The sequence below is a fragment of the Peromyscus californicus genome, unplaced genomic scaffold (genome assembly GCF_007827085.1).
Source record: "Peromyscus californicus insignis strain IS unplaced genomic scaffold, ASM782708v3 Scaffold_10__1_contigs__length_136768540, whole genome shotgun sequence".
NCBI classification, from domain to species: Eukaryota; Metazoa; Chordata; class Mammalia; order Rodentia; family Cricetidae; genus Peromyscus; species Peromyscus californicus.
The window spans coordinates 16,180,958-16,203,202 of NW_026294391.1; the positions used below are offsets into that span (position 1 = coordinate 16,180,958).

At 42.5% G+C, this 22,245-nt stretch overlaps 2 protein-coding genes across 12 annotated transcripts in view; both read right to left on the bottom strand.

Moving 5' to 3' along the window:
• Window positions 1-22,245, bottom strand: part of LOC128121008 (protein FAM156A/FAM156B-like) — a 69,240-nt gene that overhangs the window by 10,965 nt on the left and 36,030 nt on the right. The window contains exon 2 of the mRNA XM_052755407.1: window positions 13,510-13,609. The gene's annotated coding sequence lies outside the window, so the exon portion shown is untranslated. The remainder of the gene's footprint in view (window positions 1-13,509; window positions 13,610-22,245) is intronic.
• The window catches only part of LOC128120461 (protein FAM104A-like), a 62,379-nt gene continuing 41,468 nt past the window's right edge, over window positions 1,335-22,245 (bottom strand). For all 11 annotated transcript variants that reach the window (XM_052754548.1, XM_052754838.1, XM_052755193.1 and 8 more), the window contains 2 exons: window positions 13,510-13,609; window positions 1,335-2,357 (listed from right to left, as the gene is read on the bottom strand). In XM_052754548.1, the coding sequence (XP_052610508.1) occupies window positions 2,124-2,357; window positions 13,510-13,609 (334 nt within the window). In that variant the 3' untranslated portion in view covers window positions 1,335-2,123. The remainder of the gene's footprint in view (window positions 2,358-13,509; window positions 13,610-22,245) is intronic.

A 22,245-nucleotide genomic window follows, 5' to 3' on the forward strand; every position in this document is an offset into this window, starting at 1 on the left:
GACAGCCTGGTCTACATGGAGAGTTCCGGGCTAACCCTGGTGAAATGTGAGACGAGAAGAGGAAGAGAGAAGAAAGGGAGAGAGGAAGACAGAGGGAGGGAGGGATAGAGAGAGACAGAGAGAGAAAAATTGCCTTTCTGCTTTCAAGAGGGCAGAGGACCACTTTCTGGAGTCCATTCTCTCCACACATCACGTGGCTGCGAGGCATTGTACTCAGGGTGTCAGGCTAGGTTAAAAGCACCTTTATCCCCCCAAGAGATCTCAGCTGCATGACTGTTACAGCTGCATACTCATGGAGAGCAACCTGCTGTAGATTTCACCCTGCAGAATTCTCCTTAGGTGTTCTGGAACTGTGTTGCACGTATGCAGCTTCAGATTTCAGATTCCTTCTCCTCTTTATTATTTATTTGCTTTACTCTTACAGAGAAAATGTTAACCAAGTTTCTGTTAACTGTCGCCTGCCAAAAACACTAGCATCTTCTCCTGAAGACCTGCTTCTCCAACTTTGGAAACAGGAGCCGTTAAAAAATGTCCTTTGCTTGGTCTCTGTTGGGGGCCCCCTGGCAGTAGGATCAGGATCCATCCCCGGTGCATAGGGTGGCTGTTTGGAGCCCACTACCTATGGTGGGACACCTTTAGAGCTTTGAGGCAGGGAAAGGAGCTTGGACTTGCCTCTACTGAAGATACCAGGCTCTGCTGACTCGCCATGGGGGAGACCTTACCTTCTTATAGGAGGGAATGTTGGGTGGGTTGGAGGGGAGAAAGCTGGAGGGGCAGGAGGAGAGAAGAGGGGGATCTGTGATAGGTATGTAAAATGAATAAAAGATTCCATGAGAAATAAAAATGTCCTTCACATGGCATGTAGTTTCCTTTATAGAGAGCTTGCTTAGCAAAGAGACTAAAGCTATTCCCATTAAATGTTAAAACAAGTTGTAGTGCTCACAACTAAAGGGCAATTAGTATGATACCTTCTGGTTCCTTGATCACCTACCTGACTACTGAAAAATTGTAACCATTAAAGAAGTGAGTCCCTGCACAGGTTGGATTGGTTGCTAGATGTGACTGAACTCAGGGACAGATCCATTACAAAGGGGCATTGCCTGTTTCTTCTAATGGTGCCTCAGTTCACTCATCACAAGCCACAGGAATTGTGCTGATAGTTAGACCATTACTGGGGTCTGCCATAGGGTAAACAGGCACTGTTCCATGAGCCCACCCTGCCCGAAACAACTGTATGGATTTTGATGATGTGAGATGCCCTCTTCCCCAAGAAAGACTTGTTATACAACGGACAGTCATCCCTCCCAGCTTTACAAGACCTCTTGAGTCAGATATCATGTCCAATAGCTTAGACTTTATCTACATTAGACATAATAGATGTAACTGTAAGGAACAATACATAAGCAGTTCACAAGTAGGTTTTGCACTTAAGCCACGGCATTGCTATGCACTTCTCTAACAGAATTACAAGTGCTTTGCACAAGGTATGAAGGGCACACACGGGAGCATTAAAGGAAGAAGGCTTCTCCCTTGGAATACAAAGAGTGCAGTTACTAGACACAGGCTTCACATTTACAACTGCATGGGCTGACATTGGCACCATTATAAGTGGAGATTGATTTCTGTAGAACATCTCCCTTCAGAGGAGCAGCCCTGTCATTCATTGTAGAATGAGAACCAGTCACATTCTCCCTCCTACCCAATGCTCATTACTGGTTGGTGTTGGCTCGTTTCTTGTTGCTGTTTCTTCTTTCAAGTTTTAATGAAAACCACACATTCTTTTTTGGGCCACTTAGCTTTTCAGAAGGAGTCACATTTTAAAACGACATTTAACACAGAGACCCTAGATGAGTGACTTGGAACCCAACCCGAATTGAACATATAAGTCATTCAGTATCAGGAGAAGTCCTCAGGTTGCTATTTTAACATGAACTGGACACCAGACTTGACAGAAAACATATCAAACTGTCATGAAGGACCTTTTGAAATCGCAGTGGTGGAGCAAAACAGCAAAAGATTACAAATGCCCATTGACCTCTTACTGAAAATACAGACAAAAGCCAAGACTGCTTTATGTGAATGCCATTGTTTTTTATAAACAAGGGAGGAGGACGCCTAGGTGATCATGTCGAAGATTGTCCTCTCTGCTGTAGGCTGTAGAAGTGAGCCTCCTTCAAGATCTGGTTAATGTGGGAGTAAGGACCATGACCTTGGAACAATGCATAGTCCTCGTGGGAGAACTCGGGGATATTGGAGTTAAGTTCGGCAATGTTCTGGTTTAAGCTGCTCTCTGGTACACTTTCTCTGTTGGGGTTATTGATGCTGCTGTGGATCCTTTCATTATCACTGCTTGACGACTGGAAGGAGAAAGACAGAAGGAGGATGGCTATTATGATACTGTCATCATTTCCTGTTCAGCTTGAAGAATAATGGCATCACACTCTACAAAAGGCTTCACAGTCTATAAAGTGCAATCACTTGGGTAGTCATTCCTTTCTCACAGCAGCACTATAGCTCAAGCTGGGGTTAATGGTACCCATTTGACAGAACAGGAAAGAGATGTCCCACAGGCCCAAAGGCCAGTCTCTGGGAATTTCAGGGAGAGGGTTCAAACACAGGCTTTCTCACTCCAAATGCCTCCACATATCCTCTGGCCCTGTTTGTACCGTGCATCCCAATTACCTGCACCAGGGAAGTGTGCTCCCAACCTCCAGGAGAAAGCAGCAATCAATGCTGCAGACTGTGATAGGGATTTGATGAAACAAGTAAGATGGAATGCAGGTCCACGTTCCAATGTGGCAAAGAAATGATGGGGAAAGCTCCATTTACATATATACATGCACAGGTACACACACAAATAACAGGATCTTTCCATACCTGTCCCCAAGAGTGGACATAAGTGTTTTTCCTAAATTCAAGGCTCTACTCATATCTCAAAATGCCTTTGATAGTTTTAAATGACAGCTATATGCCAACACTCAGCATTTCTAATGACTAACATCCCTAGGTCTCCTGTTTGTGGTTCAGTGTGCTTTCTGTACTGTGTGTTTGCTCCTAATATTGTCTTTCACAGAAATAACTTCACTCTGTCATATTGGTGATATTTTATGGGATCTCTCCACCAAAAAAAAGACTTATTTCGGAATTCTGTAGACTAGGAATGTAACTCAGTGGTAGAGTACTTTCCTCACATGCATGGGACCTTGGTTACCAACACCTTGAGTACAGGAACACACACTTATGCACACACTCATGGACTGCTTGCCTTTAATCTTAAGACTTTCAAAGTGGGAGGTGGTGATCACAATGACCCTTATCTGAATAGAAATCATGAACAATATTGGTATTGTATGTGTGTTTTGGTTTTTGTTTCGTTTGCTTGTTTTATTTTGTTTTGTTTTGTTTCCGAGTCAGGGTTTCTTTGTGTAGCTTTGGAGCCTATCCTGGAACTCGCTTTGTAGACCAGGCTGGCTTCAAACTTACAGAGATCCGCCTGTGTCTGCCTCCTGAGTGCTGGGATTAAAGACATGAGCCACTACCGCCCAGTCGTATTCTATGTCTTATAAGGCTATTTTTCATATTTGTAGCTCTAAGAATGAGAGAAACCAAGATGATTCGTCATTCTCAGGTCATGTGGATCTCCTCATCTCACTACATCACCCACAGGTATCATATGGCAGTACATATGCAATGAGATTCATGCATTCAAAGACTGTCTGTGAGAGACACAGAAGGCAAATGAATCTGTGTGTAACTGTCAAATAGCTTTCCATGGATTTAAGGGCTATGCTTGTGAAAGAGGTCTCTGAGGAACCCAGAGAAACTATACCTCTTAAAGGCCTCCAGGGAAAAATCTAGATGTAGCAATTTTACTGTATGTTTTGCTTATAAACACTCAAAAGCTATGTAACCTGTCACATTGAATAAAATCACCCAGCACACAATCTGGTTTCCCTTAGGTAGATATACTTTCTTAGTTATTTGGTGTGGGTTCGTTCGTTCTTTCTTCCTTTATTTCTTCCTTCCTTTCTTTCTTTCTTCCTTCCTTCCTTCCTTCCTTCCTTCCTTCCTTCCTTCCTTCCTTTCTTTCTTTCTTTCTCTCTTGCTTCTTTTTTCTTTGTTTTTTTTTTTCTGCTGGACTATATTCTGAACAATATGGCAAGTAGGGGAACCATCAGAAACGAGAGCATATTAGGTTTACACTCTTGTGTCATGAAGATTATAGGATCATATGAAGAGGGGATATAGTACATTTAGTGGCTGAGGATATGGTGAGATGGATAGAGAGCTCACCTAGCACACAGGAAATACTGGGATGAAGCCCAGTTTAGAACACCAGGTGCTGAGAAGCACTGGTGTAAAACCAGGTGGAGTTTGGAGGATCACAATGTCAAGGTTATGATCATCTTGGGCAAAACAGTCATGTTGAGGTGAACTTGAGCCACCAGAGACCCTGCCTATGAGAACTTACAGAAAAACCCACAGCCCTGAATGGAATTCTTCAGAGCCATTGAGAAGAAAACAATAGATGACCAGCCTCTCATTTCTAGTTGACATAAAATTTTTACCTCAGTTATGTAGAAGCATCATTATTACAGTAATGTTCATTGATGGTTTTTACAACTTCAGCATCTCAAATATTAACAACCACATATCATTAAACAATTTTTATAAGGGAAGTAACTGCCAGGGCATATTAGCACATACCTGATATACCACCACTTGGGAGGCAGAGGTAGAAGGATCTGGAGGTCAGTCTGGATTACATAGTGAGTTCCAGTAGGACATAGGCCAGTCCTAGCTGTGTATTGAGAATCTGCCCAAACAGAGAGACAGACAGGTAGACAGGCAGGCAGACAAGTAAAAAGAATGAATGAGAGAAAGAAGTCGGAAATAAATCAAATTCATCTAAATGATATTACTTCTATTAATTAAATAGAGTCTTCCGGCCCATTTCTCGTAACAAGGAGGGTACAGTTGTGTTTTTGATGATATAGAATGATGTTCGTGATTTCTTATGGGATGTCTATTTCTCAAGTCATTTGAAAGCATTGAAGGGTAGTTAATAAATGTCAACACTAATAATTGTGCAGAAACAGACTAATGTTGTCTTAGTTACTTCCTATTGTTGTGAAGACACCATGACTAAGGTGGCTTACAGAAGAGCTGTTGGACACCTACTGTTTCAGAGGGTAGTTAGGGTCTGTGACTACATGGAAGCTGCATGGCAGCAGGAAGGCAGGCATTGGCTGGAACCGGTGCTGAGAACTTTAACTGGACTCACAACCATGAGGCACAGAGGGGGTAGGAGCAAACTGGGAATGGCAAGGCATGAGAGTTTGAAACCTCAAAGCCCACCCTCATAGTGACACACCTCCTCCAACAAGGCCACACCTCCCAATCCTTCCAAAACAGATTCATCTACTGAGGATCAAGCATTTAAATATATGAGCTATTGGAGCCATTCTTACTCAAACTACCACACACTTACACAGCTTGAGACAGGAAACCATTATTTCTATTTTTGTGATATCTTTACTTTCTGTCTCATCTATAGCAAGAGGTTTATAGACAAAGATTCACTTTGTAAGTCACTGAATCACAGAATGCTACCACAATGCCAATGAAAATCTAAGTGAGACTCAGTTCCTCCTGACTTCCAACAAGAGATTAGACAAATGAAGTATAGTGCTGGAGAAGAGACCTTGGGAAGAGTGCTCAGTGTGCTCCATTGTGGCGAAGACAGACTAACCTCCTACTCCCCAGCAGTGCTTTCTCCATCCACAGTGGCTATTAATCTAATCAACAGTCCTCCCACTGACAAAGCCTGGACAATGTAACGTTCCTGCTGTGAGAATGACCTTGAGCAGGAATCTTTGAATTAAAGAAATATTTATGATGCAGGACCAACCGTGAGTTGGTTTACTGCTTGATCAGCTTGTCCTTTTGATAGCCCAACCTGCTCTTCATAACAGAAATATTTTCATCTTCCTACACCTCAGTTTCAGAGGTGAGTTCTTTTCCTAGAACATAAAAGACCTGATATGCTTCAAGATTGTCCAAAATTTTATTGACACATGAATGCTTCTTAGCACGTCCTGACTGGTCCCAGAAACGTCTCTTCAGAATGCCCACTCAAGTAGGAAACCCAATTCTTTCGGGGAAAAAAAGAAAACTTATTGGCTGAGTTATAGTGGCACATGCCTTTAATCCCAGCACATGAATAGTGAGGAAGTTGGATTTCTGTGAGTTCAAGGCAATATTGGTCTACAGAATGAGTTTCAGGACAGCCAGGCCTACACAGAAAATCCCTGTCTGAAAACAAACAAACAAACAAAAAAGATTGATTGATTTATGTGTTCTTGAGTATATGCTATGTGCACCATGAGTACTTAGGTGCCTGTGAAGGTCAGAACAGGGGGATGCATGCTCTCCAACTGGAGTTACAGGTGGATGGAAACCCCTCAGAATGGACGTCCACGTCCTCTGAAAGAGAGGGTACTGTTCCCAACTGCTCAGCCATCTCTTCATTCACACAAAGCCCACTCTTGTTTATCTACACTCTCAACATAGTTTATCACTTGTTTTGGGCACATCCTTGCAGGTCCACACACTCTATAAAATAGAAGCATATTTAAGAAGAATCTGGGGAAGAACAACTTACCATTTAAAAATCCGAGGTGTGCTAAACAATGATGATGTGGCCCAGGTGCATGTGCATGGGCAAGGTTATACATTGTTCAAGGCCTTAATAAAGTCTGCATGTTTTCCTCAGAGCCAAAGAAGCTGTGTGGCCAGCAGAGAACAGGTATAGTTCTATTTGAGGACAAGACAGAGAATCACCTGTGGTGCTTTTCTCTCAGTAGGCTCAGAGCCATACTCACTTGGACTGCACTTGTGAGAGAATGCCTGGGTAGGCACATGCCGTTTCGATGCCCAATCTACCCAAACACATGCTTGTGTATTTACTAATGGAGAAGGAATCTCATCCTGTCCCCAGAGGCCCCTGAGCTGGAACTGACCTGAAAGCCTCCTCCCTGAGGACTAGCTATCATGGCTGACTACCTTTCATGAGTAAAAGCTTGCAAAAGAGGGATGCAACCAGCAGTCCTACCCAGCAATGATGCCTGTGGACTATAACGACCAACACGGTTAGAAAACCCTAAGGGTGTGATAGTGGCACAAACATCAATGGTAACCTGCAGACCCTTAATCAGCCTTAAGCCCTGATCAGTAGGAGGGAAATCATACCTGGTACAGGAAACTTAGCCAACTACCCAAGGGTAGATGTAGTAATGGAATCTGGAGAACCAGTAACTGCCACTTTACCAAGACAGCATATTCCCTAACTACATTCCAAATGTTTACCTTAGACCCACAGAGAAGTGTGGTCTCCATGCATCATCATGGAAACTTCCTTATGCAACAGACAGAACCAATAAAGAAAAGCACAACTAATGAAAATGCAGAATTGTGGAGCCCCGTCACCACAGACACAACGAAAACAGTGGAAGAGGGGGCTGAAAGATTGTTAGAACCAGAGGATCATGGAGTTGACAGAGAGACTGTCTTCTAGAAATGAGAGAAACTGAACCCATAAAGTCTCACCACCAGGAGGGCCTAACCATGAACAGAAGAACAATTGTAACAGACATGCCAAAGTGGACAGTAACAGACATGCCACAGTGGACAGGGAAGGCCCGAGTCACTCAATGCTACAAAACGAAAACAAAAATAACACCTATAGCCAACTAAGGAGGTAGTGAGAGAAAAGAGCACACCAGCTGGTTATCCAATACCAAATGCTCAGTCCAGAAGACATGCATAAAAGTAAGATTATGCAGACTCAGCAGGTTGTATTTTTCAGTCACTCTGTGTGTGTGTGTGTGTGTATGTGTGTGAGTGTGTGTGAGTGTGTGTGTGTGCGTGAGTGTGTGTGTGTGTGTGTGTGTAAGTGTAATTACATTAAAGAAAAAGAGGCCTAAAATTTGACAGTGAGCAAGAAGGAGGGGTATAGGAAAGGGTTTCAAGGGGCAAAGGGAAGGGGGAGATGATATAATAATATTATGATCTTAAAGAATAAAATAAATGACTAAAAGAAAGAATGAAAGGCACCTGCACCAGCCAGTGTAGGACGGGCAGAATACTAACAGGCAGAACAGGTGCTGAAGAGTGTGAGGAAGATTTTGAGAGGCAGACACATGATGATAAGATGAGGGTTTGCGGCCCCTAGGGGATTTCTCCAGCCATAGAAAGCACAAGAACCGTCATGGCAAGAACATGTGGAGGAGTGGGGTTTCATGCTGAGAACTCCATTGAGCTGAGCAGACAGATATTCTAATGGACGGATGGGAAAGGAGGACAAAGAACACAGAGGCCACCCTCACAATTTTGCTAGGTATCCCCAAACAGGCTGTGCTCATCTTGATGATGTTGGCAGAAACACAAAGGAACATGCAGTGATACCAGAGAGTGGAGGAGGAAAGAGTCGCTGAGAGCTCTGTACATACACACAAGAACATCCCAGCCAATGCAGAGGACTCCTGGCAGGGCAAACATACATTCTGGGGATTGAGTTTAGCAGGCTCCCCAGGTTGAGTTCTCCAGTGTAAGTTATGGCCAAGGAAGGGGCTGCTGCAGAAAGTGGGGTGCAGTGAGCAGCTGTAGAAAAGGAACTGCCAGACAGATGGTGGCAGGGATGCAGACAGCAGCTTAGAATCACAGGAGAGAAGGAAGACAGCACCTGGAAGAAGGATGGCCGGTCTCCAGGCTTCACAGGAGGTGGAAAGAGACCTTCAATTGGCTAATGATAGTAATGACGGGAAAACAGAAACGGAAGCCATGAGGAACAATGTTATCATGGAACAGCATCACAAACACTGAATGGAAATTCACGTGTATTCGTGATATAGAACTGGATAATGCTTCCTAAAGTGAAAAGCAAGTGGATCCAAGATTTTTCTACCTTCAACCCCAGCTTTCCGTCCAATTCCATTCCTATATACCTGAGAAGCATTTGTTTCTGAACCCCAATAGTGTAACAAAATTCACCCTTAAACCTGCTGCACCTCCGGAATTACATGCTGCTTTTTACTAACTGAAACTGACAATCCCAACCATGCCCACTGCAGTCTCTAGACTAAGAACTCCCAAAGGCTCCTCACCATTTGCACTGGCGGCCTACCCTCTCTGATCTCTCCAGAACGATGTACACTCTCTTGAGTCAGAAGACTGTTGAATCACTACTACTTTGTTAATGAGCAAGGGAATGAAGGACATTCATATCTGAAGTTCTGTAGGCAGGTAGGGGACCTGATCCAGGCTCTCTGAAGACCAGGAGGTAAAATTGGGCCAGACCTTGAGTTCTAAGCTGTATTTCAACTGAAAAATTCAACCTGTGATACAAGCTATGTCGCCTCATCTGTGTGAAAGAAGGGAATGGATTTCAACAAAGCAAACCAAAGATGACTAGGAAAGCCTCACCTGCAGAAAACATGTGGACATGATTATCTTCAATCCACAACTCAGCTTCTAACGTGAAGGTGCACATGAGAGTGCTTGCCGTATTTGGACATGCTCCACGGACAAGGGTCCTTAAAGTGTCTACAAGCTATTAGGCCAAGCTCTCCCACCCCATGCACACCCATCCAAGGAATGTATCTCCCAAGAAGGTCATTTCAGGGGTACCCACTTTGCTTAGGCTTTGACAACACAACTAATGACATCTCTTTGGCTCAGTAAGAGACTCAGAGCCCTCAATTGCTCTGTCTTCCAGATCATAGAAAGAAATCAAGAGTGATGGAAATGGCCCCCTACTCAGTTCATTTCTGTTGTGGTGATAAAACACCCTGACCCAAAGCAACTCAGGGTTGAAAGTTTTTCTTTGGCTTACAGATCCAGGTTTTCATTCCTTACTTCAGGGAAGTCAAAGCAGGAGTTTAAGAGCAGCATCTCACCTTCAGTCATGAGCAGAGAGAGAAAGCACAGGGATCCTTGCTTGCTTATCCTTTGCTTATAGCTGGCTTTCCTTTTCTCCTATACATTCTGGATGCCTTGCCCAGGGAGTGGCACCACCTACAATGGGTTGGCTCTTCCTACATTCACCAACAATCAAGACATACCCCACACACATACCCCAAACTGACAGAAACTATTCCTCAGTAAGACTATTGAAAGTCAATGAACAACTTTGGAAAAAATTACACTGAGTAAGGTCACCCAATCCCCAAAAGGAAAAACACCACATCTTTTCACTCCAATGTGGGTCCAGGCCTCGAATATTTTGTTTTGTGTGCTTATCCTGGAGTCCATTTTGAACCCAAGAAACTAGAAACAGGCCACTGGGTTGGGGGACATCTGGTTGAAGAGAATGGAAATAGCAGAATACTTGTAAAATGAACATAGAGAGCACAAATCCTGGTGTCTGAAGGGTTCTTGCAGTTTCTGGATTGATGGGAATTGGAAAAGCAGGAGTTGGGGTAAGGGCTAACCAATATGAAGTGTGCAGAGAGAAGCTACATGAGAACCCATGGCCTTAGAACCCAGGTAAAAATATTTAACAAGATAATGTGGTGAAAGGCATGTGATATGAAAAAATGTGATGGGAATACTGGGGGTTAAAGTTTAAGTGAGAATAGGGGAAAAGGAATGGAGAATAGAAGGCAGGATGTGGACATGCTAAGGCAAACTAAGGATGTATGAACAAGCTTTATGAAAATGTACTCTACAGTATACAAGGTCATACAATGCAATTTATTTAATGATTCGTTTATCCTATGTGCATTGATGTTTTGCCTACGTGTATGTCTGTAAAGGTGTCAGATCCCCTGGAACTTGAGTTACAGACAAGTATGCCATGTGGATCTGGGAATTGAACCCAGGTCTCCTGGTAGAGCAGAAGATACTCCTAATGGCTGAGCCATCTCTTCAGCCCCCATACACGCTATTCTGAACAAGGATACTGCATGTGGGTGAACAATGGTATTCCCAGAAGCTGTAAGTCATTAAGTAAAATCTCAGCACGGCACATAAATTACCTCCCTATAGTCTGGCCAGCCTCAGAGGTGACCAAAGAATGAAGGCTATTGCCATTGCTCTTGGTTGCCCAACAGAACAAGATGGTAGGACCCTGTAACCTAGACACTATACACTTCCGTTGCAGGACACAGGGAAATCAGTCTTGAACTCACCAAGAAACTCTCCCAGCTGGCCAATGTCCATAGTACCGAGAAGGTATATATAAATGCTGGCTGTCGTGAGGGAAAAGACATAAGTGATCTTACCCATTGCTGGACCCTGCACGGTATAATACTGGCCCACCAGGCATGATTAACCCACTGGTGGAGTAGTTGCAGTTCTGTGCCTGGGGCTAACCAATTCTTCTCCTGATTGGATCTGAGGCCTGCTCCACATGAATGAGTGTATGCCTGGCACTGTAAACATAGTCAAAACCTATTATTAGTGGGTCCATGGTTCCTCCAAAGTGCTGGGGGTGGACTTACTGTTGTTCTGCTAAAGGCTATGTTGTCAAACTGCCTTCTGAATATTTATGTTTGCATGCATAGGTCTGCACTGCTCTCAACATTGGTTTCAGAAGCTCTAGTTGCAATGAGTAGTGGTCAATGTAGAAACACATAACTGTTCAAAGTGCTGACACTAAGCAACTGTGAGTGCTCAGCCACAGAGGGGACATCTACACCACCTGCCCCTGCCCTTGGGCTCAGGGAATATTGTAGATGAGGAGGCAGAAGGAATGTAAGAGCCAGATTACAGGGAGGAGTGCAGTGAAACACTGTCCCCTGGTTATGGTATGGCTCTTGCACACGGGAACCCATGGTAGTTGTGGTTACCTGAACATAATGAAGCCAGGTTAATCCCCTGGGAGGTGCTGTTGTGGCTGGACCTCTAGCTAAGGAGCTTTGGCCACTGATGGCTGCTGGAGAAGGAAGCATCTACTTCTCTCTGGGTAGATGGCCCCTGGTCAGTTACCTGGGACTCAGTGGATGACCCCTAGGCTCTGTGGACTTCAGAAGCACTAGCTGGACAGAGTGGGTTAAACAGGTACATGGATACACGGTGAAAAGGAGGCTCTAACATTTAGACCGATAGTGGTTGGGGGAGTCCAGGGTAGAGCTGCAGGGAGAGACTGCAGGTGAAGATGATCAAGAAATAGCATGTCTATGCATGACATTTCAAAGAATACAGAAGAGTATTAAAAAGAGATCCTCCTCTCAGGGGGTTCCATGTCCTGTGAGGCTGGCAGTTAAACTAACCAGCGTGGACCACAAACTGCTAACACCAGAAAGAAATGTAAGAGGCTACCAAACTTTCCAGCAGACAGCCTAACTCACCCAGCCTAAATCAGTGGTGTCACAGAGAGCTGTAGTCCCAACAGTTGGGGAAAATCAAGGATGCACAGATGTCTAACCGGAATAGGTGTGAGGCCCTTAATGTATTTTTTCCCATTTGTCTTACTGCTGTTTCCTTGGAACCTGAGCATTAGTTCCCATGTGATCAATAGCAGAGTAGAGGTCTGGGATCTGTACTAGTGACCCACAGCTCACCCCACACTGTCCATTTCTTCTTTTACTCAGCTATCAGGAAAACACTGTGAAGCCCTTGTTCTTTATCAGGAAGACAGACATGTACCAAAGCTTTGGGTCTTATGTTTGCACTACCATATCTCACACCTTTGTTCCAGGGAGCAGATTTACATGGAGGTCTAGGGTGCTAACATTGTAAACATAGGCCAGTATTCATATTTAGGTGACCATATGCAACAGAAAACTCAGTGGGTCAAGAACACTCCTTGCTTGACTTGGGTAAGTCTGGGTACATTTTATCCAAAACCTACCTGTGTTTGTGTCCCAGAGGAAGGCACATGTTGATAAGCCTTTATCTCTTGCTCGGGAAAGGAAAAATTGAGCCATACTTACTCATTACCTGATGAGACTTGTCCAGAAACCCTTTACAATGCTCCCTCCTCACTAAGTTATGCTTCCATTCAAACCATGCTGCATTACCACTTACTGGTTGTTAAACTGAAGTCTGTTGAAGTTGAAATGCCAGCTCTTCAGCACAAGCATCCCTAAAGCTTTCCCAAATCCCTTCACACAACCCCAACTTGGCTCTTTGTTTTTCAGGGAGAAAGCAAGAAGAGCACTGTAACCAGTAGTATGCCTCTCTGTTCTTGCAGTTTATTTCTATCCTAATCGTAGAAGGGGTTTGATTCTCCCTCCCCATTTGCAAGGTGGAGGAATTTCTGGAACCCCATTCCTCCTGGTTGTGCTTGGGAAAGCCTCTCTGTCAGCCCTGTCTCTGTTCTGATGCACAGTAAAATCATGCTTATGTCAATACTTAAAATCCTGCTCTGCCCCAAAGCCATTAGAGCCAAGGAGAAGACTTTCCCGAGGGCATCTGGGAGGGTTCTCTTGCCTCGTGGAGAAGGAAATGAACACCACAGAGCGGGCAATGTGTCAAGTGTTGAAGCTGGGTGGCCATAGTTCCTACCTCTATAGCCCGAGGGTCCTGGAAGGCCTGGTCCTTCTTATTCCTCTTCGAATGACGGGGAAGGTGGGTGTCTTCCTCATTGTCATCTCTTCTCCTTTTCCTGAAAAGAGTTTTAAAGGGAGAGGAACATCTGTCATCATTCAGCAACTGATCTTTCGGGTGCTTAACTTTCAGCCCTGTGCTAATACCCAAATCCACAGCCTTGTCTGGGGATCCACCAGTCAGAGCTTCCCTGATGGATTCAGATTCTGCAGGCAGATGGCACTAGGCAGTGGAGGAACCATGTCAAACAGGAATTCTATGTATACCCAAAGCCCAAGTTCAAGTTCCCAATCAGAATCTTAATGTGAACCACTGCTTGGGACCAAAAACATAAAGATTTTATGATCAAATGTTAAAATTCTACCTGACCAGCCCCATTGTCCACTGAAATAACCGTTCCAGGGTATATGATTTTCAGCTCTGCCAATAAGGCAGCTCTCAAGGTAGGTGCGGCTTCTCTTGCCTCTTTGCTCTTATGTGTCTTCAGCCAGTGGCTAGGAACAGACACTTCCTGTGTACTGTCAGATTATTCCTGTTGCTATAGCGACAACTATTATGTCACTGTAGCTACTTCACTGTCATCATGACACTGGCTGATTACTTCCCTGAAACTGAGTCTAGAAGTATTTTAATGAAACTATATATAGTGATGTATGCCTGTACTCCAAGCCCCAGGGATGCTGGGGCATAAAGATCTCTAGTTCCATTGCTACTTGGGCTACAGTATGAGTTTTAAGCCAGCCTGAGCTTTATATAAGATAAATGGTAAGACACTATTTCAGAGGGGAAAAAAAAAGTATATACCCCACCATTTAATCACCAATTTTGTTGTGGTGTTTTCCATTATAATTCATATCATCCTGTTTTCTTTTATTGTTCAGGGTCTCACTCTATAGCCCAATCTGTCATGAAACCCACTATCATGGCTTAGCTCTTCTTTAACTTGCTGTAATTTTCCTGCTTCTGCTTCAAGAGTGCTGGAAGCCTTGCCTGGTCTTAAAATTCTCACAGAAATCCTAGAATTTATTAGCCAGACATTCTTTTTAACCACTTAATTAGAAACCAGTTTTCACAGTTTGGCATTCCGTAGTACTGTTAATTCTAATAATGTCCATTATTTCTTTCGTCTCCGATCTTCCATTCATCTCTAAGAGACTTGAAGTGCTATCAGACTCTTTTTCAAACACCTTCCCCCTCTTTCCTGTTTCCATAAGCAGTGTGTAATAGAAAAATGGGGACTACTGAGAACATGGATGTTTAAGGACATCCCTCCTTGGATCTACTTTCCTTTTTCAAGTGCTATCCTCTCAAAATTGGGGAAACATCCTGGAGAAATGAAGTGACTAGATAATAAAATAAGGAAGAAGGGCAAAAGTGACTGGAGACCAATTTTCTTGAGTAATCACCCCATCCCCTCTTCTACAGGAAGGGGAAAAATTAGTGCATAATTAGATAGCTATTCAAACATTTTTTTGGTTTTTTTTTGTTTGTTTTTGTTTTTACGGCAAAGAATTTGACAGTGTAGTTAAAGTTAGATTATTTGTATAGAGTGGTATTTAAAAAGAAAATTCTCAGTAGCAAATACAAGATTTTTTTTTTCCAGGTATGTAAGGCATGCCAAAGCAACATCAAAACCAGTAGCTGGTCTTAGAGAATAAGAAATATTTCAATAAGACTAGCTTTCCTTCAAACACATTGTTTCCTGTGAAATAATTGTGTTCTTAATTACAAGAGTACAATAGTAGTTTGTCCCCTAAATTCATATTTCTAAATTCTATATTCTTCTGAGAACCCCTACTTCATACATGATCCAAATAAAAAATCCAATGTAACAATTTAAGCTAATTACAGATTTTTAACTCTTTCTCAGTTAACCTTGAGATAATTTCCAAAATCTTAGTTGTTATGACTTGCCTATGATACAGAACAGTGTCCTTGAAATATAGGAAATATAGTGAGAGCCAATCAAATCAACTCATGGAGCAACAATAACAGGTCCATCACATTACCCAGAGAAATTCTGTGATACATAGCATGTAGTTAAACCTCACAGAATAAAGGAAAGCACTTTGAACTTAGAAAGGTCAGGACTCTGTTTGTTACCAGCTAGCTAAATGGTTTCCCCTTGAGTGAACTAACCAGGCTGAAGCTAATAAAATTGATTTTCAAAACAAAATAATAAATAGAAAAAATGATGTAGAAAACTCTTTACAACACAATGCTATGAGTACTATGGCACATATATACACAATGAAAAATGCAAATGTTTTATTTCGCCACACTCACTGAGCACAGACTACAGTAAAGACATTCCTCCAGGTGCTGCATTCTGATTAAGCATAAATCTCAGCTCCTACCCTCACAAGACTGCATGCTGATGACTGTCCTTGAACCATGAGTTACTATACTCTGATCTCTTACTTAACTGAAGCTTTCACTACTTTACATTTTAGTTCTTAAACAAAAATGTGTATAATGTAAAAAAGGGTACTTTTCAAAAATCTAAAACTGAGCTCTAAAAAGCAGTATGTTTAAGTTATAATAAAACACGAGCTGGGCGGTGGTGGCACACACCTTTAATCCCAGCACTCGGGAGGCAGAGCCCGGAAGGTCTCTGTGAGTTCCAGGCCAGCCTGGTCTACAGAGTGAGATCCAGGATAGGAACCAAAAACTACATAGAGAAACCCTGTCTCGAAAACAAACAAACAACAACAACAAAAATCCCATGCCCCCAGTTTAGTTAAATATACTTCATGAATGAAAATATCTAGGAAAATTATCGCAGTTCATTATGAAAGCTTAATCTTTCAGCAGGGGGACTATGCATAAGATTAGCTTTCTGTATTGTATAATATCAGCCTTCTGAATTTTCTACAGTGAGAAAGAATAGTTACTATAAAGGATGAATATGTTGAGAAAGGCCTGTAAATCCCAGGACATCAATGGGTCCAAGAAATCAGAAAGATCTTTCAGAGAAGCAGAAATGCCAAGTTGCTCAGGTATCTGTGCAATTCCATGGGAGAACGGGATGTCTGAAACTCTAAAGGGTTCTATCACTAAATGATGACGTTTTGTCCAGAAGGCAGCAGCCCCACCACAATAGGAAGGGCTTCTCCAGCAAAAGGCACAGCTTTTTCCAAGGTGAAGGGCAGGGCAAAAGGCGGAGTAGCTGTGGCAAGGCACATCACTGCCATCCCTAAATCAGAGGACAATCTATCTTTCCAGCTACTTTTCTGTGGAAAACTCAGAGACTTGGCTGAGGAAACCAAGTAGGATGAAAGGGAAGATAATGGATGAACTAGTACCAGCAAAGACTCCAGCACAGAAACGTTAGTCCTGCCTTCAGAACCATGGCAACAGCAACAGGGAGTATATGAGCCACAGGAAGCATGAATGAAGTGGGAGAGACAGGAGAGGAAGTCTACCCTAAGACTGGCAGGTTCTAGGACTGTATAGGAACCCAGAGGTCACCTCTAGTCTCCAGCCTGGGGTTTGCCTAAATATTCCTTCTAAAGCTGTTGTGAATTGCAGGCTAAGAGTTTACAGCACTGATATAAGAAACACACTGACTAATTATTCCTGTTGTGCCAGAACTGAGACAAGTGCCAATTCCCTGGACATACTCCTCCCACTCCGGTGCTTGCGCTGTCTTCTCTGCAGCCCTCAACCTTTAAAAGTAACTGCTCACCTTGGTGTCCACAACACTGAGAAGGCCACCAGTGGGTCCTCTCCCTGGGGACATTCTCATTTTCTCTTGCTAAGCCTCCCTGCCTGTGGCCATGCCATGGGCAGCCATGGGCAGACTATGCCTTTCCATGGTGTCCTGTTCTTTCATTCTCCTCTCTCATCACCAGCAGTCCCATCTTCTGACCTTCCAACTCCCTAATCATTCCACATCACATCCACAGCCTTCAACTTCCTGGAGGCCCCACTCTACTGGCCACACTGTTTCTTACCATATACAAGACCTGTAGCTATGAACCCCTCAAAACTATTTCCTATGCTCCATCTTTCCTCCTCTTTAATCTGCAAATGCTCCAATCCTAGACAATGTCTATGTTCTCGCTCCTTGGTTTACAGTAGCCTTCCAAGAGCACCAACACCAACTCTTCTCATGCCGTTCACCAATCATTCCTTGACTAGGGTCTAGCTAAATGGTTCAGTTGCTTGCCCTACCAAGCATGAGGACCTGGGTTTGTATCCTTAGCACCCAGTAAGCATACTTTGTAACCCAGAGAGGGTAATTGGGGAGACAGGCAGATTCCTGGAACTTACTGGCTAGCCAGTTTAGCCAGATGTTCAGCTCCAGGTTCATTGAGAGACCCTATCTCAAAAATAATAAACAAACAAACAAATAAATAAATAAGGCGGAGAGCAAGTAAGAGGCAGTAGATCTCAAGGTCAAGGCCTGCCTGGGCTACAGAATTCAAGTTCAGCCTGGCCAGCCTAGTGAGGGCCTGGGCAGCAAGAAACAAAAGAAGACAGTATCTGAAAAGAAAAAAGTAGTCTGAAAGGGCATTATCTTGATTGCTAAGAGAGGATTCAGGTGACCCAATTTCTGTCACTTTGTGACAACTGACCCCAGAAGCTGTTGTGATGGGAGCAGGAAAGTTGGGAAGCAGATACAAAGTGTGTGACCTGTGAAGATGTAGCTGTGAACTTCCTCTTAGAGGAATGTGTTTTGCAGGATTTCCCCCCCATATAAGCTCCATGGATATGTGATGCAGGAAACCTTCAGGAACATGGTAACAACAGAAAGACCAGAACTTTGAAGATGACTACAGAAATTCCAGGAGAAATCTTGAGACATCAAGTCACAGAGAGACTTTGAACATAATAAAGATAATCCATGTGGCAATAAACTCAGCTGGATTCTAGATCCCACTGTGAACAAGAAAATCCTTGTAGAGTCAAATCATATGAAAAGCAGGTGTGTGGAGATGGAGACATCCTTGATGTTCATTCATCCCCAAATGTTCACATCACATCTCAGAAAGGAAACAAACTAGTATTAGGAACAGAAAAATAGGGTGAATGTAAAGAACATGGACATGCCTTCGCTTCTTCTCAATGTAAGGATTCACATTATACAGAAACTGTGAAAATATACAAAATGGGAAAACCTTCAGTTGTTCTGGTTCCCTGTGAAAATATATAAGTTCACAGAAGAGAGACGGAATATGAGAAGGCTCCATTATCCCAAGATGGCAGCACATAATAAAGAAAACTCATCAATGTTAAACACCTGGGAGCATCTTTGGTCATGTCAGTTCAATTAGTAAATATAAAATAACACCTTGGTGAGAAATCTTGATTAGAAGAGATATACAAAAATCATTAGTTTACCAATAGAGAATGAATACACAATGGATCAAAACCACATAAGTGCAAGATAAATCTGTCATCTGTAACAATGTCAGAAACCTGGGCAAATTCCTTATGTAGTGGAGTGGCACAATTACAAGTAATAGGACGTGCTTGATACAAAGCAATTTTCACACAAGGCTCCCAAAAATACATAATTGCAGGAGATGTTCTGAATGTTTTAAATGCACTGTGTCTGTCAGGTACTCACTGTGAAATTAATAAGTGTTACATTTCTCAGACACTGAGAAGGTATCCGCAAGACAATCATCAATTATATCAAATACACAAATATTTTTAAAAGAGGGCCTGGGCTCAGTGGTCAGGTGCTTGCCTAAATGCATCAATCTTTGGTTCGCTCCCCAGAACTGGAAAAAAAAGTAAAAAGTAAAACAAAAAACCCACATGCATGGATATTAAAGGCATGAAAAGACACCAAATCTCAAAATAATTTAAAAGATATTATTTTCATCTCTACTTTAGCAATCCACAAAAGGCACATTGTCTGAAATTAGAGAAATGACATATTTGTTGTACAATTTTTCTAATTCAGAAAAAATATAGGAATTTCAAAATACATTATGGAAGATACATGTGCTAGAATACTGAGAAATTTGAATTTCCAAAAATGTATTATTTAATATGAAAACTTTAGAATTCAGTATTGGATAACATACTTTGAGAGAGTATATTTATAGTGTTTGAAAATGTGGAAAAATTAATGTGATACACAAAACACATCAAAATAAGATGTTTATGAGATCTTCAGTAATGATTATTTCCCTTATTATTTTCTGTGTGTTCCAAAATTACAATAGAAATGAATTGTCAGGCCAGCAAGATGGCTCAGCAGGTAAGTTGTCTGCCTCCAAGCCTGTGGACCTGAATTATTCAATTTCCAGGATCCACATGATGGAAGGAAAGAACCAATTCCCAAAAGCTGTCCTCTGAATTCCATATGTGTATCACATCTCTCTCTCTCTCTCTCTCTCTCTCTCTCTCTCTCTCTCTCTCTCTCTCTCTCTCTCTCTCACACACACACACACACACACACACACACACACTTTTAATTTTTAAATTTTTTAAAAATTTATTTTATGCGTATGGATGCTTTCCCAGCATATAGTTTATTCACTGTATGCATATCCACTGTATGGCATCCAGAAGATGGCACTGGATATCTCAGAACTGGAGTTACAGACAGTTGTGAGCTATCCTGTGGGGAGCCAGGAATCAAACCTGGGTCCTTCGGAAGAGCAACCAGTGCTCTTAACCAATAAGCCATCTCTCCAGTCCATTAAACAAAAATTTATAGAAATGAATTTCATTTTTAAAGTAAGAGTGAATGCATGAAGAGATCTCCTTGGCAGATTAAGCAGGGAGCAGCCAGCCCTCTCCATCTAAACAATGAAGTCAGGTTGCCATACATCAAAGAAAGGAAGCAGATTTAAAACAGTTCACCATGCAAAAATGGACGCCCTCTTTAAGTGTGGAAATGGTAGAACAACTGTGATTAGTGAAGCCATTGCTCTCTCTCATCCAGAATAAATGAGCTGGCAGAGAGGAAGACTATAACAATATGCAATATACATACTACCAAGGCCTACATGTTAAAAAACAGAGTGTGAGCAAAAAAGCCTGCACTATGCAAATGACCTATAAATGGGTCAGTCCTCCATGCTTCTAACCTTCCTCCCAACTCCACCCCACTTCCTCCCTTGGAAGTGTATTCCTTTCTGATAAATTGTGTCTATTTCTGCTATTATCTACATTTCTTTGTCTAGCTCCTTGTTCTGGGACATAAGAACCCAGAAATCTCAATAGATGTCCACAAAACCCCAATATCTGCTGATATCACAGGTGCATGTAATCCCAGCACTTGGGGAGACTGAGGATTCCCAGGAGTTCAAGGTTAGCCTGGGCTGTATACCAAGTATCAGATTAGTCAAGGCTATATATACATAGCAAGACATGTCTCATAAAAAATAAAGGGTCGTTACTACATACTGTAGTAAATACAGTAGATAACAAGAATAATAGTGAGTCTACCCTGGCCAGGAGACAAGCTAAAAACATCTCTTGACTATTATGCAAAGCATCATCTCCCTGAAACAGGCAATTACTACTTTTAATGCATGCTTCCAGAGACAGCACAATACACGTGGAGTCAGTTATCAACACATCAGGAAACTTGAAGGCAAGCATAAAGGTTTACCAATGGCCCTCCTCTATCAAGTCTCTAGCCAACCCAGTGACTTAGAAGATGCTTTTCTGTCCTGTAATCCAAAAACGAGTAAAAGACACACCAAGTAAGAATGTCAAACAACAAACAAAGACTATTTTGGTAAATTGTGATAACAAACACATCCCCACAAGAAAGTGGAAGGAAAGATCATTTAAGAAACTGCAAATATGCCAGGCGGTGGTGGCGCACTCCTTTATTTAATCCTAGCACTAGGGAGGCACAGGCAGGTGGATCTCTGTGAGTTCCTGGACAGCCAGGGCTGGTACACATAGAAACTGTGTCTTCAAACATCTCCCCCAAAAAAGAAGAAAAAAGAAACTGTAGACATTACAGAGTTTTATAAAGTGACACATGCATAAACAAAATCAATTAACCAGAAGAGATGCTCCTGTGTTCAACAGATGCTGGTGTGGAGGGCAGGCTACTAGACCTGTTCTGTTGGTGTCCTGGTTGGGGGTGGGAGTAGGGGATGGGTATAACTAGTAAAGCTCCCATCCCAGGGAAAAGTCCTTTGTTGTTTAACATTTACATAGGAATTCAAGGGCTCCTTTTGTTTTCCATGTGAGTTCTGAAAGAACTGTGTCATAGCTGTAGCTCATTACTAGGATAAAGCTATCATAGGCTAGCTAGATATGTGGGCTTTGAAGGTAACTCACAGTAACTGTACAGGTAATGAGACTCACAGCAATAATTCCACAGGGTTTTTGTAATGTGCAAATATGGATCTCAGTATGCTTTAAATGCACCTGTATGGAAAACCTCTGAAGCAAGGATCACAAAGTGGAATTAATGGTGATCACTGGGTGACAGGACTGTGAGTAAAAATTGTTTTCATTAATACTCCCAGAAAATGTCCAGAATGCAGTGAAATACAATCTATACTGGAAGAAAATATTTGCAAAGTTGCATAAACTCCAAGGCCAGAAGGGGGAAAAAATGAGTTCCTAGGCTGCCCCACTAAAGCAAGGCCAACTAGAAAAGAAAAGGGCTTTGTCCAAGAGGTAGGGAGTTGGGAGGGAACCTCAGAGGAAGCTGGTAACTTAATCTCCTGCTCTGAGACTTTTTTTTAAAGCCTCTACATTAGA